Here is a 27466-nt window from a genome sequence, read left to right on the forward strand (position 1 = left end):
GAACAAGTTCGGTGTTGAATCAATGTTTTTTTTTGTTTTCATTAAAAAAAAAAAAAAAAAATCCAAGTGGGCTTGAACCTCAACAATCTTCTCGTCATTGATTTATAAGAAATGAATTTACTTTGCATTCAATTGATATAATAACGGGTCACCCTTTTTGCTTTTTCGAAAGATTAAAAATTGGGAGTGTTCGTAACAATAACAATCGTAATAATTGACAATAATTCAATAAAAATATCATGTTGTATCAACAACAATAATAATAATAGCGATAACGTTGTTGATAAATATTAGTTTTCTGTGTGCACTCTATTTTTTATTTGAAATTTGACACTAGATGTCACATCAGTTTTTTTACATTCCACTAGTTAATGCTGCTAATGTATTTATTCGTTTGTAGGCAGGCTACAAGTTCAGGGACTTCCCCCGCAAAACGCAGTTGGAATCAGGTACTCTTCCATGATATTTGAGTGCTTTTCCGTGAATTGTTGGTGAAGAAGATCCCTGAACGATTTCTAGCTTCAAAGTTATATTTTCTTTCTCTCACACATACCCACGTGCGCGTGACCTTCCTCAGAGTAATAATTTTATTTATCATGTTGTTTGAACATTACTAAAACTTACATCTTTTTTTCATTTAAAAAGTATGAGTGGCTGTTTTTTTGAATAAGTATATGAAGGAAAAAACCATCCATTTTCAGTTTCGGTTACTCGCCGTCTGTGTCGCTGCTAGTGTCGTACGGGTTGTGCGCTTCTTGAAGCAGATGAAACACTTTATGCAACCCTTATCTAAAATGGCGGTACGTTTGAAAAAAATAATCCTTTTGAATCGTTTGTATGAAAAAGGAGTACCTCCATAATTTACTCCCAGTACATTTTCTCTCAACATTTTCAATATCATCTTCGTACTAGATTTTTGGTACGAATTGAAAATTATTCTCAAATGTAAGATTATCAAAATATCACCCATAGTTAATAATAAAACAATATAGTTGGACATATATTATGTCGTGGTTCAGTGATAGCACACTCACAGCGCTGGTAGCCGGTTTTGGAATACAGCCTTTGATAGTTTCGATTTCCGTTTATGATCCGCGATTCAAGAAAATCGAGACGGGGGAAACAGCGAAAAAAGCTCCCATTGCCGGTTCCGGAAAAAATCTTCGAGATCACAACATGTCGTACGGAGACGTAAGTATTTTTCTATTTTCGTATTTCAATAATTTTTCATTGTTAGATTTTTAAAAACAAACTAATTTTACATTTTTTTTAGATGGACTTTGCTGATATTGATATGGGTGAGTTATTTTTTGTTCCAAAATATTAATGTTCGTGTGTAATAAGCGTGCATTGTATACGCATTATTGTAATCCAATTAGTCTTTTTATTTTTTTGTTCATGCAACGCTAATGAAATTATTATAGTCCCGATATGCTGTTCGGGAGAAATTGATAAATTTGATGTGCAAAAACCAACCTGTAGCTTAAAAAAAGGTTGTACACGTGGTACTCGTGTTCGGTAATTGCACGCCGTTTACTTGAAATGATACAACGATTTGATTTGAGTGAACTGCGATGCATTGTTGAATTACAGCTCGCCGCATGGACACCAACACGTATTAACCTGGTTTTTTAGGCCGTAAACGGTATTTTTTGCGGTTAATTTATCAATTCTCGGATAGCATTAAATGCGGATATTTTTCTTATTTTTGCATGTAATACTTTTAAAAAAACGATAGCCGGCCACAACATGATATCAATCGTTTTTCATTTGCAGAATTGGAGGAAATTGCAGCAGCAGAGGTGGAAAATAATCAGCCAGATGAGGAAGAATTATTGCAAGGAGCACCACTTCCGGCAGCAGAAATTCCTCAACAAGGTAAGATTGTGCTACGTAATCCCTTGTTTGCCTATAGCTGGGAAAGGTACTGGTATTATTTTCTCTTCTCTTTCTTCTACATTTGAATTTCGCACAGAATCTTTTTTTTTCTTTATTTCTGATGCGCTCACTCATTTTTTCAGACATCGATCATCCAATTCTTGAAGCACAACAGGCAGGTGACGGTCAAGTCGCACAACCACAACAGGCAGGTGATGGTCCAATTGCAGAACCACAGCAAGTAGGTGTTGATCCAGTCGCACAACCACAGCAAGCAGGTGATGGTCCAGTCACACAACCACAACCTCAGGCAGCAATGATTCGCTATTAAGGTAAGATTTATTTCCTTTCTACATATAAAAATATTCCAGCTCTATTGAAAATGTATATATAAAATATAATTTTTCAGGCAATCTATATCGAAAAGTCATCCCTGATGTTCATCAGGAGGCCCTGTAGCGACATCCACAACAGCGGGTCATTAATCAAGACCAGCAGCAAATAATTGATCAGCCACCGGCAGCACCTTTAGTCGCAGGACTCAGAGAAGACCGGCAGCCAGCGGCAGCCCAAAATCTGCGAAGAAGCCAACTTGCGAGGAACCCCCAGCTTGAACGATTGCGTGTGTTCCCTGCGAGGCAAGATCGCAAAGGTATTTCTATCATCTTTTCTCTCTATACCGCTTTATGCCATATCCCTTTAGTAGTAAGGCTACGCCGGTTCTGGCTCAAATGAGGGCGAGGGAGGAGCGGTGTGCGGGGAAGCGCCAGGGCCAGAGGGGGGCAGCGAAGGGGGAAGCCGCGCGCCGTAGGGCCGTGTGTGTGTGTCGCACACATTCTCGCGGCCCTTGAAAAAGAAGGAGAGATAGAGCCGATGGTGAGTGTGAGAGAGATGGAATGAGAAAAATCGTGTGTGACATTTAATTAATTTATGACCAGTGCGTTACGGATTTGTCTTCGCCTCGGATGCAGATAAGGGAGGGGAGGGGGGGGGGGGCATAACGAAGGGTCTGCCATTGGAGAGAGAGGTGTGAGAGAGATAGAATGACCGTAGAGAGCAAAAGCATGAGAGAGACGGAGTGAACGAGAAAAAATATTCTCTAAGAGTTTTGAACTCTGGGTGTATGTCGAGATGAAAACATTCAGAAGGGTCTGCAGCTCAAGAGCAAAATTATTCTACAATAATTCTATAAGAGGTCTGAAGATTTTTTCGACATTTTTCTATAAGAGGTCTGTCCGCTCAAGATTTTCAAAATTTAGTTATTTTTTGATATCCGATAGTTGCCGAGTGTAGGAGAGAGATGGGTGGTTTCAATAGGCTGAAATAGACTTTACTCATTTAGATTGAATTTATTGTATATTTTACAGAAAAACAAATTCTATAAAAAAGTTTATGCGTTTTATTCATAATGTCTGCTTTCCGATCGATGCTGGCACTGAAACAGATCAAGGTAAAAGTTTGAATAAGAATTTTCAAATCTATGCAAAAATTTTGCTCATCAATGAGGTACTTACCCCTTATTCAATCTAGATCACAGTCTGGACAGATATTCTGCGTCACCACCTGGTAGAGACGAGTCCTACAGTCCTGACAACTCGATGCAGAGGCAATATTCCAATACTCTGTTCTATGCTTTCGCACCGCTGTGAGCTTCTCGAACATTTCACCTCCAGCCCCGAGAACACAGACACCACACAATTTTTCGCCACGTTCGGTGCGGTAATATACCGAGACAATGCACACTCTCGATTTTTCACTCAAATTCAGTTTTTCTTCTTCAGTGAATGTACACCACACTTTTTCATATACATCATGTGTTGAATCACATTCACTGACTGTAGTAACCACCGATTCGTTTTGCGACATTGTTTTCTTCAAATAACTGAAGGGAGCGGAGTCTCGAACAGAAATGAAAATGTTTTGAAAAACGTCTTGTTCCAAATTTGGTGTTGCATCCCCTCTCTTCAAGTTTTTCCCCAAAAACGCACTTTTCTCAGAGATGACCCTCGAGCAGAAATAGTAAAAAAATTATCTCTACAAGCAACGTTAAAATCTACTCTCACGCTTTCTTGCAGACGAAAAAAAAGATGGCCGCGAGTACAATTTATGATCTGAGATGCTGTAGTGAACTCGAAAATTCTGAGAAATCCTTTTTCCTTCCATCATATCTCGAGGAAAAAGTCTCTCTCTCTCTCTCTCTCTCTCTCTCTCTCTCTCATATTTAAATCTAGATGAGCAAAAAACGACGACTCCCAGCGATGCTCCCGAATAGGGCTCAATCTTCAGTTTGACTATTAAGCCCGAAAGAGTAAACACGAGAGGGACTGTGTCGTAAAACTCGACCGCATCATGTCTCTCGTCACCGACGTTATTGCTACGCGGAGCAATGGCTGCGTATGCAAGCGACTCTTCTTCGGACGTTGGAGCAATATTTGGTTATGTCTCTCGTCACCGACGTTGCTACGCGAAGCAATGGCTGCGTATGCAAGCGACTCTTCTTCGGACGTTGGAGCGATATTTGGTGTCACGAAAAAAGATGGCCGCGAGTCGAAACAATTTATGATCTGAGATGCTGTAGTGAACTCGAAAACTCTGAGAAATCCTTTTTCTGTCCATCATATCTCTCCCTCCCTTCCATATTTAAATCTAAATGACCAAAAGCGACTTCCGTCGATGCTTCCGAAAAGGGCTGAATCTTTGGCTTGACTAGTTAGTAAGTATCGAACCCCGAAAGAGTCAACACGACGAGATAACTTGAGAATGACTCTATCGTAAAACTCGACATCAACGCATCATGTCTCTGGTCACCGACGTTGCTACAGAGCGATTGCTGCGTATGCAAGCAACGCTTCTTCGGACGTTGGAGCAATATTTGGTATGGGAACACCAGTGTGATACACTTATCGAATCGTTAGAGGCGCAAGTTCGATTGAAGCAATCACGACTGGGATGGCACCACGCAATCACTTCGCAAATCTTACGTCTCGAATGTTTGAAGCAGGTAACACGTCAACGCTTCATACATTGGGGCGGCGGAGTATCGAATGATTGTGGATTAATATGGCGAGAAATCGAGAGCGCATTCGGAAATCGCTTGTCAACCGGGGCTGTAATTAATCGTGATCACATCGACCCACGGAAGTTCTTACTGGATGCATTTGAACTTGTTGAAAAACAAGTGAGTGCTCATATAAGCAAGTATAGCAGCATTAAAGTGAACACTTCGTTCAATGGAGAGTTCAGCGTGGGTGATAAGCGGGCGAATAAAAGTATCAACACGGGAAATGTTGAACTTTTTACAACATCGGATCTGAGAGAGTGGTATCAGAAGCGAGTCGTGGAACTCTGAAATCGCTCGAGGAGTTCCAGGAGAGTGACAGTGGCTGGACCCTAACATCAATAACCAATCTAACAGTGAACATCAACAAGTACAATGCTTTGCGTGCGGGATGTCACATTCCATTGGCGAAACGCATACTCTTGAAGAAAGCAGTCGTGAATGTGAAATCACGAGATAATGCGTGTTTCGGATGGGCAATGACTGCTGCACTTCATCCAGCAGAACAAAACAGTGATCGCATATCTTCATATCCACATTATTCGACGATATTTAATCTCCAAGGCATCAAATTTCCTATGACGTTGGATCAAATTGGGAGATTTGAAAAATTAAATAATCTCTCAATCAATGCGTATAGCGAGAAGAAGGATGTGATTCTGCCAGTGCGGGTGAGCAAGGAGAAGAAAGAGCGACATGTCAACTTGCTTTACGTCGAAGACGTGTCAGAATGTGGAATTGGACACTTTGCTTACATCAAGAATTTATCTCGGCTCGTCAGCTCACAACTCAATACTAATGAGCACCGGAAATACGTTTGCGATCGGTAAGTAAATTGTTATACGAGTGTACTTCTTTTCCCCTTTATAATTGTGACAAAATATTAAAAAGAATTTGAAATTTTACAGATGCCTCCATTACTTCGCAACCATCGAAAAGCTGCAGTCACATGAGGTGGATTGCGGCGTACTCAACGATTGTGCTGTTCGACTACCGGGTGAAAACGACAAATGGCTAGAATTCACGAACGCCAATCGGAAGGAGCGTCTCCCGTTCGTGGTATACGCCGATCTCGAGTGTATCTTGGAGAAGACCAGCGCTGAAGAGAGAGAGAAAAACAAGATCCAACATCATCGCGTCTTCAGCGTTGGATATTACGTAAAGTGCTCTTACGATGATTCATTATCGGGATATCACGAGCGCCGAGGTGAGGACTGCGTGGAATGGTTCGTCGAAGAACTAAAACAATTAGCTTTGCGCGTTGAAAAAATTCTCCTAACGAACATTCCAATGAAACAATTGACTCCGCAAGAGTGGAAAAAATTTCGGGAAGACAAAGAGTGTCATATTTGCGAGAAACCTTTTGTCGAGGGTGATGAGCGTGTTCGCGATCATTGCCACCTGACAGGCCAATTCAGAGGTCCGGCTCATTCAAATTGTAATTTAAACTATCAAAATTCGTTTTTCATGCCAATAATTTTTCATAATTTATCCGGTTATGACGCGCATTTCATCATAAAAGAAGTTGCAACTGCGTTCGCGGGGAAAATCGATTTGCTTCCGATAACAAAAGAAAAGTACATCTCCTTTTCGAAAACGGTTCAAACAGGCAAAGACACGCGGAAAAATATAAAATTACGTTTCATCGACTCTTTCAGATTTCTCAATACGAGTCTCGATAAATTAGCATCATTTTTAACTGCCGACAAACTCGTAACGTTAAAATCACAATTTCAAGATGTAGACCATTTTCATTTATTAACGCGGAAAGGTGTCTTCCCGTACGAGTATATTGATAGCTTTGAAAAGTTGAATGAAACGGAGCTTCCACCGCGGGAAGCATTTCACAGCTCTTTAACTGATTCAACAGTCTCCGAAAAGGAGTATGCACATGCGAAAAATGTATGGGAACGATTTTCAACGCGAACGCTCGGTGAATACAGCGATTTATACTTGAAGACTGACGTATTACTATTAGCCGATATCTTTGAGAATTTCCGCGATACTTATCTAAAAAGTTATGGTCTTGACCCTGCATTTTACTACACTCTCCCCGGATATACCTGGGATGCCATGATGAAATATACCAAAGTAAAGTTTGAATTGCTCACAGACATTGATATGGTATTGTTCGTGGAGAGAGGTATTCGAGGTGGTCTTAGTCAATGCTCCAAAAGACATGCCCGTGCCAATAACAAGTACATGAACTCGTATGATCCATCTATTCCATCGTCATACTTGATGTATTTTGATGTGAACAATTTGTATGGATGGGCAATGAGTCAACCACTGCCTTATGCAGATTTCGAATGGATTGAAGACATTGCAAACTTCAACATCGAGTCTCATCCACTTGACTCTGAAATTGGTTATATACTGGAGGTTGATTTGGAATATCCAAAACACTTGCACGATGCACATAGTGATTTGCCATTTTGTCCAACGCATGATAAACCTCCAGGCACGAAGCAAGAGAAGCTTCTTGCAACGGTGAATGCGAAAAAACGATATGTCATACACTATCGTGCATTGCAGCAGTGTTTGAAACATGGTTTGAAAATCACAAAAATACACAGAGTCTTGAAGTTTAAGCAATCTTCCTGGCTCAAAACATACATTGATTTGAATACACAGTTTCGTACACGTGCGAAAAATGATTTTGAAAAAAATCTGTTCAAATTAATGAATAATGCTGTGTTTGGAAAAACCATGGAGGATGTTCGTAGTCACGTTCAAGTTAAACTTTTAACGAAATGGGCAGGTCGATACGGAGCAGAAGCTATGATTGCTAAACCTAACTTTCACAGTCGAAGTATTTTTGCGGAAAATTTAATCGCTGTAGAGTTGCGAAATCTCCAAGTCATGTTTAACAAACCGATATATGTTGGCATGTCCATTTTAGATATTTCAAAAACTTGTTTATATGAATTCCATCACGAGTTCATGATGCCGACGTATCAGAATAAATGTAAAGTCATGTATACAGATACTGATAGTTTAATTTACCATATTGAGTGTGAAGATGCATATGAGGACATGAAATGTAATCTCGACAAATATGATACCAGTGACTATCCTCCAGACAACGTCTATGGCATACCGCTTGTGAACAAAAAGGTCCCGGGTCTCATGAAGGATGAGAACAATGGGGCCATAATGACTGAATTCGTTGGATTGAGATCGAAAAGGTATGCGACGCGAGTTGAGGGCAAGAACGATGTTAAAAAAGCTAAAGGAGTCAAGAGTAATGTTGTTGCGAGAACCATAACATTCGACGATTATGTGAAATGCCTCGGTGAGCAGATTGAAATGAAGCGTTGTCAATCTTCAATTCGCTCAACATTACATAATGTCTATACGATCACGGAGACGAAAATCGCTCTAAGTCCACACGATGACAAGCGATACATTATACCTGAAACGGTAGACACGTTGCCATGGGGCCATTACAGTATTCCCGAATTTTCAGAAGCTATGGAGGCATTGTGAATGTGTGCTTACGAGTGTTGGAGATTAAGAGTATATTGAAGGCGAAAAAAAAAAAAATTGTGAGAGTGAGGACATTTATACGAAATAAGAAAATTCTGTAAGAGAGGAATTTTCCTCAAAAACTTGTACATTTGTAATTGATGTAAAATAAAATTTTTTGTGAATCTCTGTCATTCTTTTTCCTTCGAATCTGCTGTTCGTGGGGGAAAGGTCGTTAAAATAAACCAGACTTTGAATTTTTCATCTTTATTGTTCACAAATCATCCTTACTTATCCAACTATTGTGTGTATTGTCGAAACCTAGCCATTTCACAAACAACTGACTGCCACGCTTCTTCAACACTTTTTCAATTAGATACGTGTCGGGATTTTTTGTTCGAAGCAGCTCATGCTCGTAGAAACCACCTGCGATGGGCTCCTCTTGATAATCTTTTATATTATAAGTAACTGGATTAGTTTTTCTCACTCGATATATATTGTAAAAATTTCCGTTGTCCAATTTGGCGTATAACCTTTCTCAAATACATTCTTAAATTTACTTATGCGTACTTTATCGCCAATTTTGAATTTTGCTGGTTTCTGCCCATCCACAGTTCTATTATATACGTTATGCAATAGTTGCGCCTCATTCGCAGCGTTCACATCTTTCGGTTTCATCTTTATCGTATGATGCTGTGTAGCATTATATTTCTCAATTAAGGTTTCGAGAATATCAATCCATTTCCAGCTTCCGCGAAAACTAAATTGCATCCACATTTTATTCTTGAGTGTACGATTGAAGCGCTCACAAATTGATGCTTTCAAGTTGCTAAATGTTGAATACAAATGTATATTATACTTTTTCATCAGGGCCTTAAAGTCCGTATTGTAAAATTCTTTTCCTCGATCGACGTGAAGATTTTTGGGTATGCGTCCTTTGCTGAGAATTGATTCCATTGCAGCGGTGGCATCTTTTCCACTCTTACTCTTCAATGGTGCGGCCCAGGCGAATTTGGAGAATATATCGATGACGGTGAGGAGAAATTTATACTTGGAGTTGTGTTGTGCATATGCAGACATATCGACAAGATCAGCTTGCCAAGTCTCATCCAGACCGCGTATATCCACTCGTCGACGTGGGTAATTTCGTCGAGCTTGCTTGTGTAGCTCCTCTACCACCGCGGCACGCTCATTCTCTCGCAACTTTTCACTTTTTAAGCTCCGCGATTGCATTTTCCAAATCTTTCATCTCCTTCAACAGGATGGTAAGATCATCTTTTATTTGCTCCGCGATTGTACTTTCCAAATTTTTCATCTCCTTGCGTAGAGTGGCGAGATCATCTTTTACACGCTTCTCTAGAGCAGCCACATTCGATTCGCACCTTTGATTCGTTATATGAGTCACACTATGAGTTATAGAATGAATGTGTTTACTTAATGCACCGAGTGTTACAACATCTCTGGCATTTATTGGGTCGCCAACGTTTTCCAATCGTTTTCGTTCCAAATCGTAATGACCGTCTGATGTAATTTTGAATCCAGCACCTGGTTTACCCGGAGGACCTGTACCACCACGTCTACTCAACTTTCGTCCAAACACATCGACGCTCATGTTGGGAATGTGGATGAAAGCAAGCCCTCACATGTTAATAAATGATTTCAGCTTCACGCAATTCCTCGATAATCGATATGATTTCATTCGAATGTGATGAGTTTCCAGCAGCTTGCGATCCGAGCAATAAACGAAGACGATCCACTAGTTCATTCGGATCATCCCAATAAACATAGTCGATAGAAGTATGCTTTTGTGCTACCTTGTACTGGGGCAGAGCACCACCCTTCTTATCGTTGCTACGCAGCATGGGGGATATATAATTTTTGAATTTACTATTTTTATCCTGACGTACTGCACCCGTGCGTTTATAAAATTTTTTATGAGCATTCGTTGTAATGACAATTTTCTGATATTTCTCCAAGTCATTTGGAGTTATATATTTGAGTTCAGGCTCTTTTTTAAACAACAGTTCCACCAAGCCAATACTTTTGGGATACTTTTCATCTCCAACCACTATATGATCGAGTTCGAAATGAATCGGTGAATCACCAATCATTAATCTGTTTTGAGCGAGATTTCGTACTCCATACAAGCCATCTAATCTTGTTTTGTTATTACTACGCAGTAGACCCAAATATTCACGTATCAAATTATCAACATCTTCAGATGATTCCAAATTATCGTCATCATCATCATGATTATCATTATTTTTAGTTACGGATACATCGACATTCTCATCAGTAATTGCATCATGCCAAATATCGTCTTTGAAAGAAATATCTTGCTGCATGCTATTTTCTCCGAAATTTGGAGACTCCTCCTTCTCCTCCTCCTCCTCCTTCTTAACATTCATACGTTCACTCTTAATTTTCGGTTTTTTCGTATACGAAACTAGCTCCTCTAATGGTTCGACAATCGGTTTAAACACATCTTGCATTCTCTGCTGAGCACTATCACGTCCACTTTTCAACATTCGATGTTTCCGTCTGATTGCATCACTTGCCTTGGCAAGTTCACTCAATACAGCCTTCTCCCTTAAAAGTTCTTTGCTCTTCATGTTGACGTATGCAAGTCAGACTCTAGACTGTCTTTAAAACTGAAAGAACAATCATTTATCATCGACGGTGAGGAAGGAATCAAATCCTCTTCTATATCTTCCAGCATTCAATTCACTCTCCTTGTCAATCGTGATGAATCCATACTTGTCCGACTTCCAACACTTTATACACATGTTTTTGAAGCACGCATAAGTCATATCAGTATTCACATGGTCATTATACACATGTTTTAGATTCATATCGTCTTGCTTGAATAGTACAACAAAATTTGCATTATCTCTCACAAGATGTTTCGGGATACGGGTATACGTTTGACATAGATAAAAACTGTCCACAATCTCATGTCTCCCCATGGAAAAAAATGCTCTCACATTATCCTGCTTTTCGCATGCTATATCATCAAAGATAAATATTGAGTTTGGTCGAGCTTCACTGGGGGCCACAACTTGTTCATGCTCGTTAAATGGGAAGAATTCCACTCCTTTCACGGGTTTGAGCATTTGCTCGAGAAGTCGATATTTCGGCTGTTTCAACATTTCGAGTAGAGATAAATGTTCTCGAATCTCAAACCGTTTGGATGTATCAGGAGCGTAAGTAGAGCATTCGTTTTTCCACAATTCGATGGTCCATAAAACACGGCACGAATGCTACTAGGTAGTATGTTCCCATGACGCTTCACTTTCTTTGCATCACCTACGAGTTCATCGAAATTTATTACGGGAAGTTGACCACCTTGTTTCTTCATCTTCATCGCGCATGCTACTGATTGAAAAAATCATATAAATGCGACTTTATAATATAATACTGATCAGTCGTATTGCGACCACCGCGTGGTAATGATTGTGCATGGCAAAGGTCTTGTCAACAGTGTTGTGTCCGCGAAGACCGTCGCGAAGGGACGAGTTATCAAGGACGAGTATTTAAGGGATTTAGGCCAAAAGAGCTGAACTCCAACTCGATACTTTTACAACAAGTTAACAATAAGTTTATTTAAGAAGTTACAAATTCGAGGTTTTATTGCCTCGAGACCGATCGTTACAATTCTCGTCAAAGACTGTCGAATTTTGGTTAGTTGGTAAATTTATAGACTTGGGGGTTTTTCCCCCTCTCGCGACAATATGGCGTGATATTCTTTCTCGAAGTTTCGGTGATGACATCGAGGGTCGATGCGCTCGTTCGGGAACGTCGATATTTCGCCGTCGATGCATTTATGCTGAGAACGCTTAATTTATATACTCTTTATTTTAGGAGTGCGATGTATGGGCACAACATCCCTCCCCCCTTCGGGAGACGAAATTCATTTCGGCTACTTTTTCGCACGGAATAAAATAATTAAATTTGAATCATTTCGTAGTTATGTTTGTTTTCTAGTTCCCTGTTTAATGTAAGTTTTTTTTTTTTTTTTTGAGGTTACAATGAGCCATTTTTGTTTGCGTTTTTCGATTTTGCTTTTCTGATGACAATTTTGTCGTTAGTAGATTCAGATGCGAGTTCTTCTATAATTTTTGGTCTTGCCACGAAAGTCGGGGCTAGTTCGATATCATTAGTTTGTTGTATTAATCGAATTCGTTGACAATGTTTAGCTTTGAAAATTGTTAATATGATGATTATTAAAATGATCATAGTCATGCTAATGGCACTTATAGAATAATTTCCGATTATGTGATAGGGATGTGCCCAAATATTTGGTTCTTCATTTAGTTTTTTCTTAAGGATTTCGATTCTTTCTCCTAATGCGTTCGTTTCTAGTGGATTGATAAATACTTTTGATGGTACGCTGTAATTGAAAATAGGGTGATTAGCGTTTACCATTCCGATTGCGTTCGTTAAGTTATATAATGGTACATACGTTATAAATTCATTTTGTCGCAGTTCATTTAAAGAAAACAATTGAAAATTAATTGATGTGGCGGAACATTTTCCGTCCAAAGCCAGTAATCGTGTATTGTGGATTATTTCGTGTGTCGTAGACTTATTTTTACAATCGTTTCTAATATTTTCGGGTTTTGGGACTACGAATAGCCATCTACCTTCTTTTCTAGTGCGATTATTAATGTTTTTTCGATTTTTACAATTCATTGATTACGGGACAATTTTTCGGGATTATTTCCTAAATAAATCGCTATTTTGCATGATGTATTATCGCTTATTGTTTGCAGTGATTGCTTAGGTTTGTAATAATAGATGTTGTCAACTTTTTTCGCATTGTTTAAATCTTCTTCAGTCATTATTAAATACGTTCTTTTGTAATTATCCACAATTATTATTTTGGAAGTGGTTGCTATAAATTGGAATTGTTTTTCATTAATTTTTGTTGTTAGTGGATAGACTTTGTTGACTTTCAATATTTTTAAATAATTATTATTATTATTAATTTTTTCGTTCGGATTATAATTTATTTATTTATTTCGTGTTATTATACACGTTCCGTATTATTCGATTCGTTCTGTTTATTATTTTTGTATTTATTTTCGTATTTTTTTGTATATTTAATTTCTTTCTTCATATTTCAATTTTATATATTTGTTCTTCTATCGCTTTTGTACATTCTCTTTTGTTTATTTGCTGTAATACCGGCAAGGCTCACTGCGATCGGCTAAAGGGTAACGTAGGGCTTGATCCGCTCTACGTGAACTCGAACAGTTTTGCGTCCCTTGCCGATGCTGTAGTTTACCGGTGAATCTTTACTTTTGATTTCAAACGGTCCTGTCCATTTTGGCGTTAATTTCGCTGACCTGCCTCGACGAACTGTTGGGTCGAGCAGCAGTACTTTATCGCCAACGCGATATTCGATGTTTTTTGCAGTTTCCCATTGTTTTTCCGCTATTTTCTCCTTTTTTTTCCACTAATTTTTCTCTCGCAACTTGCCAAGTTGCCCTGAGTCGTTCTCGAAGTTCGGCTGCATAGTCGTCGTACGAGTATGTGGTTCTGGGCGGCTCTTTGAGTGCAGTCGGTAACACAGGTTTTTGACCATACCTCAATTCATACGGGGTGAATCCTGTAGATGAGTGAGGTGTAGTATTGTATGTATACATGGCGTATGGTAGCCATAAATCCCAATCCCTTTGATCCTCCTGGACGAAATGTTTTAAATATTCTGCCAGAGTGCGATGGGATCTTTCCAATGCTCCGTTTGATTGTGGATGATATGCGGTTGTTTGAATTTTCTTGATGCGTAATAATTTGCACGTTTCCTTAAAAACGTCGCTCAGAAAATTCGTTCCCTGATCAGAGAGAATGGTTTGAGGAGGTCCATGCTGGCAAATGATCCGAGTGGTCAATGCCCTTGCTACTTCTTGTGCCTCCTGATTTTCCAATGGAATTGCTTCGGAAAATTTTGTTAATAAACATTGTGCCGTTAGAATATATTTATTTCTTCGGTCGGTTTCGGGTAGAGGTCCTACTATATCGACCGCGCATTTTTCAAATGCTCTTTCTGGAGTGTCGGTGATAATCATCGGTGCTCGATTTAGCTTCGTTACTTTATTCTTTTGACATTTGTCGCATTTCGCTACGTATTCTTTTATTTCCTTTTTCATTCCCGGCCAACGATACTTTTCTTGAATTCGTTGAGTCATTCTTTTTACTCCGGGGTGTCCTCCGAGAGGCGTGTCGTGATACTCTCGTAGTATTGTTTTTCTGTCTTTCTCTGACAGGTCCGTCGCGTCGGAGTCGAGGTGTTCGGTTTCACTCTCGCTATCTCCTTCGTCGCTGTCCACTATATGCGTCTCATTTTTATCTTCAGCCACACTCGGCTGGTTATCAAGTCGGCCATTATGATTAGGGCTGGACCGATTGTCCGAGGAGGCTGGTGTTGAAGAAGATGGAGTCGCGTCGGCTCTGATTTTTCGCGGCCTTCCTCTTCCTTCTTTTTGCAGCTGATCTGTGTTTTTCTTTTGACTGCGCGTGATTGCATATATGCGGCTCAGTGCGTCAGCATTAGTGTTCTTTTTGCCTTCTTTATATTCAATTTTGTATGTGTATTCTTCTAATTTTATTCTCCACCGCATTAGTCTGGAGCCTGGATCTTTTACGTTGAATAACCAGGTGAGGGGTTGATGATCGGTAACGATAGTGAATTTCGTTCCGTAAATGTATGGGCGAAACTGATGTACAGCCCAAACTATTGCCAGCATTTCCTTTTCCGTTGCTGAGTAGTTTCTTTCCGCTTTGTTTAGCGTTCTGCTCGCATAACAAATTGGTAAATCTTCCCCTATTTTTCCCTGCGATAAGATGGCTCCGATCGCCTTGTCCGATGCGTCGGTGGTAACCACGAACGGTTGCGTGAAGTCGGGATATTGAAGTATTGGTGCGGTGCTGAGTGTTTCTTTTAACGTCTCGAACGCTGCCTGCGTATGCTCGTTCCACTCGAATTTTCTGTCCTTTTTTATCAGCTCTGTTAATGGTTTTGCGAGTTTTGAAAAATCTTGAATGAATTTCCTGTAGTATCCTGCGAGTCCCAGGAATGATTGGACTTCTTTAACGTTTTTTGGTGAAGGAAAATTTTTTACAGCTTTGATTTTCTCCGGATCGGGTTTCACTCCCACTTCTGTGATGATGTGACCCAAATATTGCGTTTCTTTTCTCAGAAATTGGCATTTCTTCGGTTGCACTTTTAATTGAGCTTCTCTCAACCGTTTGAAGACATCTCGTAGTCGTTCGTTGTGTTCCTTGAAACTTGATCCGTGTATTACGATATCGTCCAGGTAAACGTAACATTTGAGACCTTGAAGACCTGCTAAAACAGCATCCATCAATCTTTGGAAAGTCGGTGGTGCGTTTTTTAATCCGAAAGGCATTCGATTGTATTCGTAGTGGCCCAACGGAGTTGAAAAGGCAGTTTTTTGTTTGTCTTCTTCCGCCATCGGAATTTGATGAAATCCAGAGGCAAGGTCGAGTGTGGTGAAATATTTTGCTTTTCCCAATTGATCCAGGATTTCTGTGATATTGGGCAGAGGGTAAGAATCTCCCTCGGTGACCTCGTTCAATTTTCTGAAGTCGACGACGACTCTCTTCTTGACGTTACCTTGAGCGTCCGCTTTTTTAGGGACGACCAGTAGTGGCGCGTTCCACGGACTTCGACTTGGCCTGATAATTCCAGCTTTCAGCATTTCCTGCATCTGAGTCGTCACTTCTTGCTTGTGATTCTCGGGCAATCTGTACGGTCGGATATTGACTGGTACGGTGTCCTTTTTTGTATAGATACGATGTTCCACGAGGCTTGTATTTCCCAGAGTTTCTCCTTCTAGGTGGAATACGTCTCCAAATTCCTGGCAAAATTCTTGTAGAAATTTTTCTTCTTCTTTGTTAAGGTGCGAATGTTCACCAATTTGCATCATTATTTGCTTTACTCTGTTACCATTTTCTTCAGTGTTGGTGACGTAGATTTCTTCCCTGGCCGGACCGCTCGCCGTTTCGCCTGTTTTCGTTTGATTTTGTTCCTGGACGCTTCCTATTTCTTCGATTTCGACCGTCGGTCTTTCGATCGAGACTTCCTGGTCTAACGTGTTTAGAAAAGAGATGGGGAAAATCATACTTTTTTCGTGAACCGTCCCTTGTCCTATTTTTATTCCTTTTTCAATTTCTCTGGCTGCTACGCATCCGATTGCCAGTTTTTTTGCTTTCACGTAGTGAATACTCTCAGAACGGGGGGGTAATTTTAATTTCTCCGAACCGTTCACCAAAGGCTCGACGTGACCATATATTTTGATTATACGGCCACCCAATATGTCGACCTTGTGTTTTTTCATGAAATCGAGTCCCAGGATTCCGTCTGTTTTGATTGGAACGTCGTTATCGACGACGAAAAATCCATGAAGAATGTTAACGGCGGGCGTTTCGATCTCGAGTATGACTTTACACAGAGCGTTGAAGGCTTGTCCTCCGACGCCAGTCAGTTCGACGGTTTCGTCGATTATTTCGGTATCTTCTTTTAGGGCGCCCCTTTTAATTATGCTGCATTGGGCTCCCGTATCAGCTTTCAAAAGGAGAGCTGAATTTATTGCGTGCGGTGACGTGATATAAAAATCGCTAGCCATTCCCCAGGAACCGAAAGAATTTATTTCGAGTTTTATTCGCGTTTGGTTTGCCTGAGGTGTGGGTGAGCCTGTGGCTCGCTCGGCCTCCAAACAGCTGACGCGCGCGTTCTTTCGCTCGGCCGTACGTGCAAGGAGACTGAGGTTCAGCGACCCTATCGTTTTCTTTTCTTCCGCGTTACCTGACTGATTTTGATTTTGATTATTTTGATTATTATTTTGACCGTTATTCGGTCTATTATTTTGATAACCTCTGTTTTTACCCCTGTTTCCTTGATTTTCGCGATTATTTTGATTATTATTATTTCCTCTGTTTCCTTGACTTCTATTTTGGTTATTCCGATTATTTCCTCTTTGATCGCCATTTTTATTTTTCCTATTCCAGCAGTCATCATAGACATGACCTGGTTTTTTGCAATAATTGCAGAAGACTGAATTTATGCTTTTATTTTGGTTAGACTGATTGTAGTTACCATTATTACCGTTATAACCGTTTTTATTCCCTGAGCTTCTACAGTCGCGCGCAAAGTGACCCTTCTTATTACACTTACTGCAAATAGTCGTGTTATTTCCAGGTTCTCTTCGAGTTCCCTGTTGTATCTTTTCTTCGTCGATCGCGGCTGTGATAGCTTCGTTGAGGGTTGGATATGCCCTAGCTTTAATAATTGTTTGATATTCGCGTTTGAGACCTTGAGTGAAACTCGAAAGAGCTACTTCGCGTATGTGTTTTTCTACCGCCATTTGTTCGATCATTGTCGAGTGCTTTTTTGTACTTGCATCAATTAATTCCATCATTGTGTCTTCTACTCTTCTTCCGAATTCTTTTACTGTTTCGTTAAATTTCTGTCGACAAGAATACAGCTCTGTTTGAAGGGCTCCTACGGTTCTCGTACCGCAGAATATTTCTAACATAACGGATTTAAACGTTTCAAAATCTGGAATATTTTTATATCGTACTTCTGCTCGAGCTTTACCAGTTAATTTAGTAGTTAACACTGATTCCAGGAGAATCTCTTGGTCCTCCTCTAGAATATGTTTGTTGACGTGAGCAAAAGAATCTACAAGTTCTCGCGCTTCTTCCGGTTTTGAACCGTCGAATCGAGGAATTAAACTACGCGCTTCTTTAAGAGACATTGAGCCTCGAAGTCTGTTAGTTCGCGAGTGATTTGGAGAGGAATTTTGAGAATTATTTCCTCTATTATTTTCGCCATTATTTCCAGGATTTCCGGGATTATTATTTCGACTGTTTCCGGGATTTCCGGAATTCTGATTATCTCCCGTTGTGTCTAAATTTACCGTTTCAACCATTGTTGATACTAAGGGATTTGTGGTTTCTATTACCGAATTTTCCGGCGTATTTTCCGCGTCTAAATAATCGTCTTCCGAAGTCGGAGATCGATTTAAAGATTGGGCGCTACTTCGTCGCCTTCTACTTTGCGAGGTGATTTCGTTTTTTCTTTCGCGATTGTAGTCGAGTTTATCGTCGAAAAATGAATTGAGCGAACGCGAAATAGTGCTTACGCCCGGTAATTTGAGACGTTCAGCGTACTCGTCGTCTGACATATAAATTTTTATATACGATCTGGCTTTGGCGGATTACAATGTTATTTAGAAATGTTCCGTCACTTACAGTAAGATGATCGCTAACATGATGTCCAGATTTGTTGTAGTGTTGAATTTCTTCCGCTCTGGTTCCAGTCGTATTTTGGGTTGAATCTTGACGTAGATCGGTCTGCCTTGGATGCGATGATCGGTGATCGAACGTCCGTTCGATATATCGACTTTTCTAGAATTATCGGTCCTCCTCAGCAATTTGAATTCCTTCCGTTTGACTATCGTAGACGTGTCGGGTTTCTCGAGTAGTGGCTATCCCACCGCTGCCACCAATGTTGTGTCCGCGAAGACCGTCGCGAAGGGACGAGTTATCAAGGACGAGTATTTAAGGGATTTAGGCCAAAAGAGCTGAACTCCAACTCGATACTTTTACAACAAGTTAACAATAAGTTTATTTAAGAAGTTACAAATTCGAGGTTTTATTGCCTCGAGACCGATCGTTACAATTCTCGTCAAAGACTGTCGAATTTTGGTTAGTTGGTAAATTTATAGACTTGGGGGTTTTTCCCCCTCTCGCGACAATATGGCGTGATATTCTTTCTCGAAGTTTCGGTGATGACATCGAGGGTCGATGCGCTCGTTCGGGAACGTCGATATTTCGCCGTCGATGCATTTATGCTGAGAACGCTTAATTTATATACTCTTTATTTTAGGAGTGCGATGTATGGGCACAACAACAGTCTAATTAACAATCTCCCGGTGGAATTGCATCTACCAGGCTATCAATATTGTGGACCTGGCACAAAATTGGCCAAACGTCTTGCTCGTGGTGATCCAGGTATAAATCCGCTGGACGCAGCTTGCAAACAGCACGATATCGCATATTCGAAAAATCGCGACAATTTGGAAGCAAGACATTTGGCGGATAAAGTTTTGGCTGAACAAGCTTGGAAGCGTGTAACCTCGAAAGACGCGAGTCTCGGTGAAAGAGCAAGTGCTTGGGCTGTGACGAACATTATGAAGACTAAGAGGAAATTTGGATTGGGTATGAAACGCCCGAAAAGTGTTTGCCTGAAAAAGATTATCGGTGCTGCGAAGAAAGCAATGATACGTAGTGATGATTCTCGTAAAGTCGTAATGTCTGCACTGAAAGGTGCGCGAGCTGGTGTAAAGGGCGTTAAAGTACGCACGCCTAGGATTCTACCTGTTCCTAAAAAAACCGGCGGTTTATTACCCTTCCTCGTACCCATCTTTGCCGGTCTTAGCGCTGTTGGAGCATTGTCGGGTGGCAGTGCTGCAATAGTCAAAGCTGTAAATGCTGCTCAAGCGGCTAAAAAGGAATTGGACGAACGTAAGCGTCACAATCGAACACTCGAGGCCATCGCTTTGGGTAAAGGTTTACACTTGAAACCATACAAACAGGGTTTGGGTCTTTACCTCGGGTCAAAAAACGTATAATCACGCTACCACATCAACCACTCACCGACATCGATCTGCTAAAGTATGCGGGAGCCATGAAAATTCGTAACTTTCGCGGTGTTTTCATGCGTGACACTTTACCTGCGGACGGACCACTCGAGCAAGAATCAGCAATCGTTAATTTGGATGATAATGTGGGACCTGGTACACACTGGGTTGCTTATAAAAAATCTGGCCGAGGAATCACATACTTTGACAGCTTTGGCAATCTTCCACCTCCACCCGAACTCATGAAATACTTTAATGTTGGTAGCGTGAAATATAATTATAAAAAATATCAAGAATATGACACGATAATATGTGGACATTTATGTTTAAAATTTTTGTGTAATCAACTGAATCGGCGAGACAATTATAAACTATATAAATAAAGATTATGGAGCTATGTGTTTAGTTCTAAAGTTGCGAGCATCATGGATGATAGTTTAACTATTACCATCACTGGCACATCCTCCATACTCGAAGCACAATTTTTTCCACCCATCGAACTATCGCCCGACAAAAATTATACTCTTGGACTCGTCGAGCTGCTCACGTTCAATTCAATTCCAAATATTGATATTTGTTGCAATGAATTTCATGTTGGAACGCAAGTGTTGACCATTCCAACGGGCAGCTATGAAATTGAAGATATTGAAAAATATTTGAAAGCTCAGTTGACAAACATACAAATTCAGCTTAAGCCGAATAATTATACGCTACGTAGTGAAATTGAGTGTAATCAATCGATTGATTTTACATCGAACAATTCTATTGGACCTCTTTTGGGTTTTACATCGCGTCGATTGGAACCCAATAAAAGACACGTGTCTGATTTGCCGGTATCCATTATCAAAGTGAACGCCATCCGAGTCGAGTGTAACATAACAACTGGTGCATACATCAACGGACGAAAAGTTCACACAATTCATGAATTTTTTCCATCTGTACCGGCTGGCTATAAAATCATCGAAGTACCATCGAGTGTTATTTATCTACCAATCACAAATCGGCGAATTGACAATATACAACTTCGTATTGTTGATCAGGACGGAGATTTGATAAATTTTCGCGGCGAAGTAATCACCATAAGACTTCATATAAAATCTCGATGGGGATAATTTACAATCACCGTATTGGCAATATTAATAAGCCAACATGGGATTACGAAACCACCAGTCGTCGAACGACGCTGAAAGCGTTAACACCTCAAAACCTTCTACTATTAAAGAGTTTGGGTCTCAAAATTCGTGGAGTTGCCGTGTGAGAAATTATATGTTGTGCATTTGCTGCTTGCGATGGAGGAAGAAATCATAAACATCCAGACACCCGTCATGTTTGACGAATCCATCATACATTATGAGGTTCATGCTCATCAACCATACGCATCGTCAACATACAACAATAGTGATGAAATACGTATTTCAATCCAACATCAAGATTTATCAATTTTACCGAGCAAAAGTTCAATTCACATTTGCGGTAAACTGACAAAGGCGGATGGTACAGCGTTAGCTGCAACGAGCCTCGTCAACAATGCCATTTGTCATTTATTCGAGGAGGTGCGTTATGAACTTAACGCAGTTGAAATCGATCGTAATAAAAATGTGGGAATCACATCTCTCATCAAAGGATATACATCTCATTCGTCGGCGAGAAGTGCAATGCTTGAGAACACCGGTTGGCTCGATGTTGAGGAGACTCAACAAATTGTAGACGTAGCAGGCAACTTTGACGTATGCATACCACTGAGCATGCTGCTGGGATTTGCTGAAGATTATCGAAAAGTGGTGGTGAATGCAAAACACGAATTGATCTTGACTAGATCACGTTCCGATGATAATGCAATAGTTCAAGCAGCCGCTGAAGATTATAAAATTACACTACGAAAAATTGAATGGCTCGTTCCATACGTCACCGTGGCAGATAAACGGAAAATTCAACTGTTGAAATTCATCGCCAAAGATACTCCAATTCCAATGAGTTTTCGTACGTGGGAATTGTATGAATATCCAATGTTACCAGCGACATCGAAACACGTGTGGTCTGTCAAGACATCCACACAGCTGGAAAAACCTCGATATGTGATCCTGGCGTTCCAAACAGGACGAAAGAGCGTTAAAAGGCAAAATGCGAGCAATTTTGATCATTGCAATGTTACCGATGTAAAATTATACTTAAATTCACAATGTTATCCCTATGGTAACATGAATTTGAATATACCGCAAAATCAGTATGCAGTACTATACGATATGTATACAAACTTTCAACCGATGTACTACAATAAGGAGGCCGAACCGTGGCTTACAAAAACGGATTTTCTCAAATATGCTCCTCTCATTGTGGTTGACTGCTCGAAGCAGAACGATTCTCTCAAGTCTGGGCCTGTTGATGTACGCCTTGAATTTGAAACAAGCACAAATATTCCTGCTCAAACATGCGCATACTGTCTCATTCTACACGATCGCATCGTTGAATACAATCCTGTGAGTGGTGGGGTGAAAAAATTGGTATAAAGTCATGGTGATGATTTTACTAATCGTCAGTCGAGATGGACTTTATCGTTGATCTCCAGGGTTTTAAGGGCTCACGCAATGAATTTATCCCGAAAGAAATATCAATTATTCGAGCCAACGACAAAATTTATAAACCTCTAACGCTGTTCTTCAAATCACCATGTACTTGGGACGCGCTACCCGGTCGATATAAAATAACAAACAAATGGTTGGAACGAAATGTTCACGGGATTTCATGGGACTATGAGGGTCTACCATACAAAACAGCGAAAATAATCATTCAAACAATCTTACAACGAGCTCGTGCTATATACGTGAAAGGGAGCGAAAAGTCTTTGTGGCTGAAGAATTTCTTGGATCTGTCATCGGAAATTATCGATATGGAGACTCTGGACTGCCCATCGTTGCAGAAGTTGCCGAAAAGTCGCCTCGATTATCCTCACCATCACCATAACAATCCGAAATACAATTGTGCGAATGCGAATGTGAAATCGCTCAGAAGTTGGTTATATGTATATCTAGCATTGTGTGAACGAGGGATTTTCAAATAAACAAAACATTTCTACGATGAGACTTTTTCCATATTTTTATTGCAAGCCCTCCTCCTCCTCCAATTAGTCTACAATATTTCATATTATTATTACTATTATTAGTATGATTTTTCAATAATGATCACAATTATACATTTTTTTCTCTTCACGAAGATTTTGGAATATGTTTGAACAAAATTTTACTCCACTTGTCGGCAAACGTTTACATGTACAGTTCTCTTGCTTGAGCCGCCTCCAACAGCTTTTTGAATTCATCCTCGTCTTGGTCGAAAGCCTCGGAAAGTCTCCCCGGTAGAAAAACCATGAATTGACCTCCGATGTTGGCGATGTATCGTTTTCCAAATTTCGTTTTCACCGATCGAATATGATGAATTGGATGATCAGTCCCGACCTCAAGTTCAATCAGCTTCTTCGTTGGTATGTTGTTTTCCAGCGTGGCAACTTTGTTCAAAGATGTAAACTCCATTTTTGAAGAGTGATTTTTTTTTTTCTCGTCTGCTCTCGAACTAATGCAGCAGCTGACTGACGACGACGTTGCTCTCGATTTCTCTTGAATTTTTAGGGTTATTCCCCCTCTACCTCATGCATGTCCTCCCTCTCCCGACATTTTCTACAATTTTTCCGTAGAGGGGCCGGAGCATCAATGTGATCTTCCATCGAAGACGTATTCCAATGATCATGGCATCGACGCAACGATTGAATTTCAACGTCGGATTTGTAGTAATATGGAAAACGCTCCCACAAAACATCCGTAAAGTCACTGAAATATTTCTTGAACGTTGATGGTGATATAATGAGGAGTTCTTCCGCCGTCATTTCACGAGGGCTCCGTATACAATAAATTGCATAAATATTCACTAGTTGTTCCATGATCCAACATTTTTCACACTCTCGACGTATTGGTCCTAGAGCATCAATATGAGTCGACATCCACGGTGGATTAAAATGATCGTGACAATATTGATAAGACTGAACTTCACTATCACTCTTCAAATGTTCAGGTAATCGATCCCATAGCGATGGAATGAATTTACCATAATATTTTATGAGCAGAATCTTAGGAATTGATTCGAGTTCATTTTTAGTCAGCATCCAATGTTCTTTCAACGGATGGATCGCATACATACTCGCACATCTATCCATCTTGAGAATACTTTTCATACTGAAGTCTTGAAAAAAAAAAAAAACACAACAAAATGTCGAAAAAATCTTGAGACCTCTTATAGAATTATTGTAGAATAATTTTGCTGCAGACCCTTCCCCATCCGGTCCGCACATGAGCGATGACGAATCAGTGGCATTTCAAACTGAATGTTTACATCTCGACATACACCCAGAGTTCAAAACTCTTAGAGAATATTTTTTCTCGTTCACTCCGTCTCTCTCATGCTTTTGCTCTCTACGGTCATTCTATCTCTCTCACACCTCTCTCTCCAACGGCAGACCCTTCGTTATGCCCCCCCTCCCCTCCCTTATCTGCATCCGAGGCGAAGACAAATCCGTAACGCACTGGTCATAAATTAACACGATTTTTCTCATTCCATCTCTCTCACACTCACCATCGGCTCTATCTCTCCTTCTTTTTCAAGGGCCGCGAGAATGTGTGCGACACACACACGGCCCTACGGCGCGCGGCTTCCCCCTTCGCTGCCCCCCTCTGGCCCTGGCGCTTCCCCGCACACCGCTCCCCCCTCGCCCCCATTTGAGCCAGAACCGGCGTAGCCTTACTACTGAGCTCACCGAGAGTTCCTCCGAATCAGCCAAGACCAGCAAGGTAATCCAAAAGGGCACTTACACTTGACTCACGGCACCGGTTATCGATCGTAGACTGGTGATCCCTCGCCTCATTCGTAGGCAGGAGCTCCCGAATTCGCGCTATCCCCACCACTCATTACCCCCCACGAAGGGCCACGCGCCCGCGTCCCAGCACTGGATTATTCTCTATTTCTCTCGTTCTCACGCCTCACGTGATATTTCGGAGTTCTCTGCGTATTGCGTTGGAATGTTATCCCCACTCCGATCCAGGGAACGAGGATCGATGTGGCTGATACGGTTCTCAAACCCCGCGCTCGAGTACAGGTCCTTCCAAATGATCGTTCCTTGGTCGCCTTCCTCTAGGGCCATCCGGCGTTCGTCTCCGGAAAGAGGGGAGGCCTCCCTCATGAATCCAAGCGTCCCTGAATCCACGGTGGGCCCACTCTTAAACCACCAGGAAATTCAGCACCTCCAACTCGGAAACGAACCCGAACCCCATTAGACGAGGCGCCGATTTGACTCGGACCGCGGTTCCCAAGGATACGATGGTGGGGTTGCAACTCTTGATTGCTACGGTAGGAGGACTAGCGGGCGGCCACTGACAATGGGCCTTTTTCCGGCACTAGTCCTTGACACCCACTCACAGATTTCGATGACTAAACCCGGAATACGGATCCGCACTCGAGCACGCGATTTAACCAAGAAAGATATTTTTACGAACAGTGCTGAAACGCTAGCGCGTTTACCCGCGCGAGAGCAACGACGTGGGGTGAAATGGGCCAAAGTGCAATAACAAGAAAATTATACGATTCAATTATTAGGCTCTAACTCTCTCAGTCTCCTCTCTCGACAAGCTCTCGACCGCGTTCACACGTTTTCGCGGGTTACGTGATGAAATTACATGCATTTCGCCGAAGAGACAGAATCATACTTAATAAACTAAAACCAACTAAAATACTTCGCCTCTGCGCCAGTTGAGTCTCCGATCGGTCCAGCCCCGTGAGTCGGCGTGCGTCGGTCAAGTAGGACCGTAAATCCGGTCCACTGGTCGACACGGAACCGTACGAGTGGCGTGGCTCAAAATGTCACGTCACACTATATAAATGTGCAAATGCGACAAAAATAGAATGATCATTTTTAGTGGTTTTTAAAATTAATTCCCTATGAATAAACATTTCAGAAGATGCAACGAGAAACATAGCTGGAATCAAGTCACGGGGTAAACCACTGGCATGAAAATAGAACAAACGGATCAATATTAGACCGAGATTAGATGGAATTTGATAATAAACACAAACAGTCAAACAAATATTGTTTTTTTTATTAAAGACTGTCAGTTATCATAATATCACAAGTGTTTTTATGTATTTATTTAGAAAAGTTAAATGTAATTAAAAATATGAGACAAAAAGAAAAAAACTGAATGGATATCATTATTGGTGTCAGTAAGGGTTTTGCGGACGTCCACGGCTATAACGACGTCCCCGGAACGGATTTGACATCTGGTACAGCATGTTGATCATCCGAGCTTGAGCATTCGCAAAGCTTCTTTCTTGACGGGCTCGACGTTGTTCAAAATACGCTGAAAAAAAGAGACATGTGAAAGAGGCTTAGTGCATGTGAATTTTATATTTGTATTGGAAGATGAATCGTGGCTAACTGGAAAAGCGCGCGCGCTTAGGTGTGTGCGTGCGTGCGAGAGAGAGAGAGAGAAGAGGGAAGAGAAAAGGAAAAAAACTAGAGAAAAACGTCTGCATGAAGGCTAAAAACAAGGAAAATGATAAGAAATTTATATGAAACTAAAAAAGAAAAAGAACGTGGATAGATATGAAAATTGAATGAGCTTGAAAATCATGTCTGAGAGAGAATAAATGAATGATATTGTTTATTAGATAGATAGTATTAGATTAAAGAGGTTTAGAAGTTGAGAGAAAGAAAGAGAGAGAAAAGAGTGACAGAGAGAAGGCCAAAAGCGCTAGAATAATCTGCGTGAAGAGGAGGAAAAAATGAAAGAGAAAAAATTTTATTCAAAGTAAGAAAGGTAAAAACGGATTGTATAAATGAAATGAATAGACACGAAAAAAATATGTGAAAAGGAGAAGAGATTGATTGATTGATTGATTGATTAGTTTATTTATGCCCTAGCAAAGCTATGGGGCACAAGGTACAAGAATACAAAAGCTTAAAATAAAAATAACATGAAGAAGGAATTAAGAGAAAAGTAAATAATAAAATAAAATGAAGATTAAAAGTAACATATTCTAGGATAATGCATAACAGCCTAACTTAAAAATAACATAGCTCATTAGACTAATACGTATCTAAACTTAACTAGGTAAAAAAAAAACTACGTAAAACTAAGTAAAAACGAGCGTAATAAAGTAAATATAAGCGAATGAGTAAATATAAAGCAGGAGAACAATTAAGAATATAATTTTGCGAAAGTCAGCGAACAGAAAGCTGGAGATACCCATGAAACATACGAACAAACAAGTGGAAGGAAAAGAAAAGAAATGTAAAAGAAGAGTAAATGGAATAATAAAAGATTTGCATCATTGATCTGAATCAAAAAGAAACTTA

General features: G+C 40.5%; 2 protein-coding genes across 2 annotated transcripts in view; both read left to right on the forward strand.

The window, feature by feature from the left end:
- The window catches only part of LOC122411878 (titin homolog), a 1333995-nt gene that overhangs the window by 759532 nt on the left and 546997 nt on the right, over positions 1 to 27466 (forward strand). The gene's annotated exons all lie outside the window — the stretch shown is intronic.
- LOC122411883 (uncharacterized) lies at positions 401 to 26155 on the forward strand. The gene is made up of 8 exons (XM_043420964.1): positions 401 to 449; positions 702 to 800; positions 1020 to 1191; positions 1274 to 1298; positions 1777 to 1878; positions 2022 to 2210; positions 2288 to 2530; positions 26067 to 26155. The coding sequence occupies exons 3-6, from the start codon at positions 1177 to 1179 to the stop codon at positions 2207 to 2209; spliced, it is 330 nt and encodes a 109-aa protein (XP_043276899.1). The 5' UTR covers positions 401 to 449; positions 702 to 800; positions 1020 to 1176; the 3' UTR covers position 2210; positions 2288 to 2530; positions 26067 to 26155.

The sequence above is a fragment of the Venturia canescens genome, chromosome 6, assembly GCF_019457755.1.
Source record: "Venturia canescens isolate UGA chromosome 6, ASM1945775v1, whole genome shotgun sequence".
In the NCBI taxonomy this organism is placed as follows: Eukaryota; Metazoa; Arthropoda; class Insecta; order Hymenoptera; family Ichneumonidae; genus Venturia; species Venturia canescens.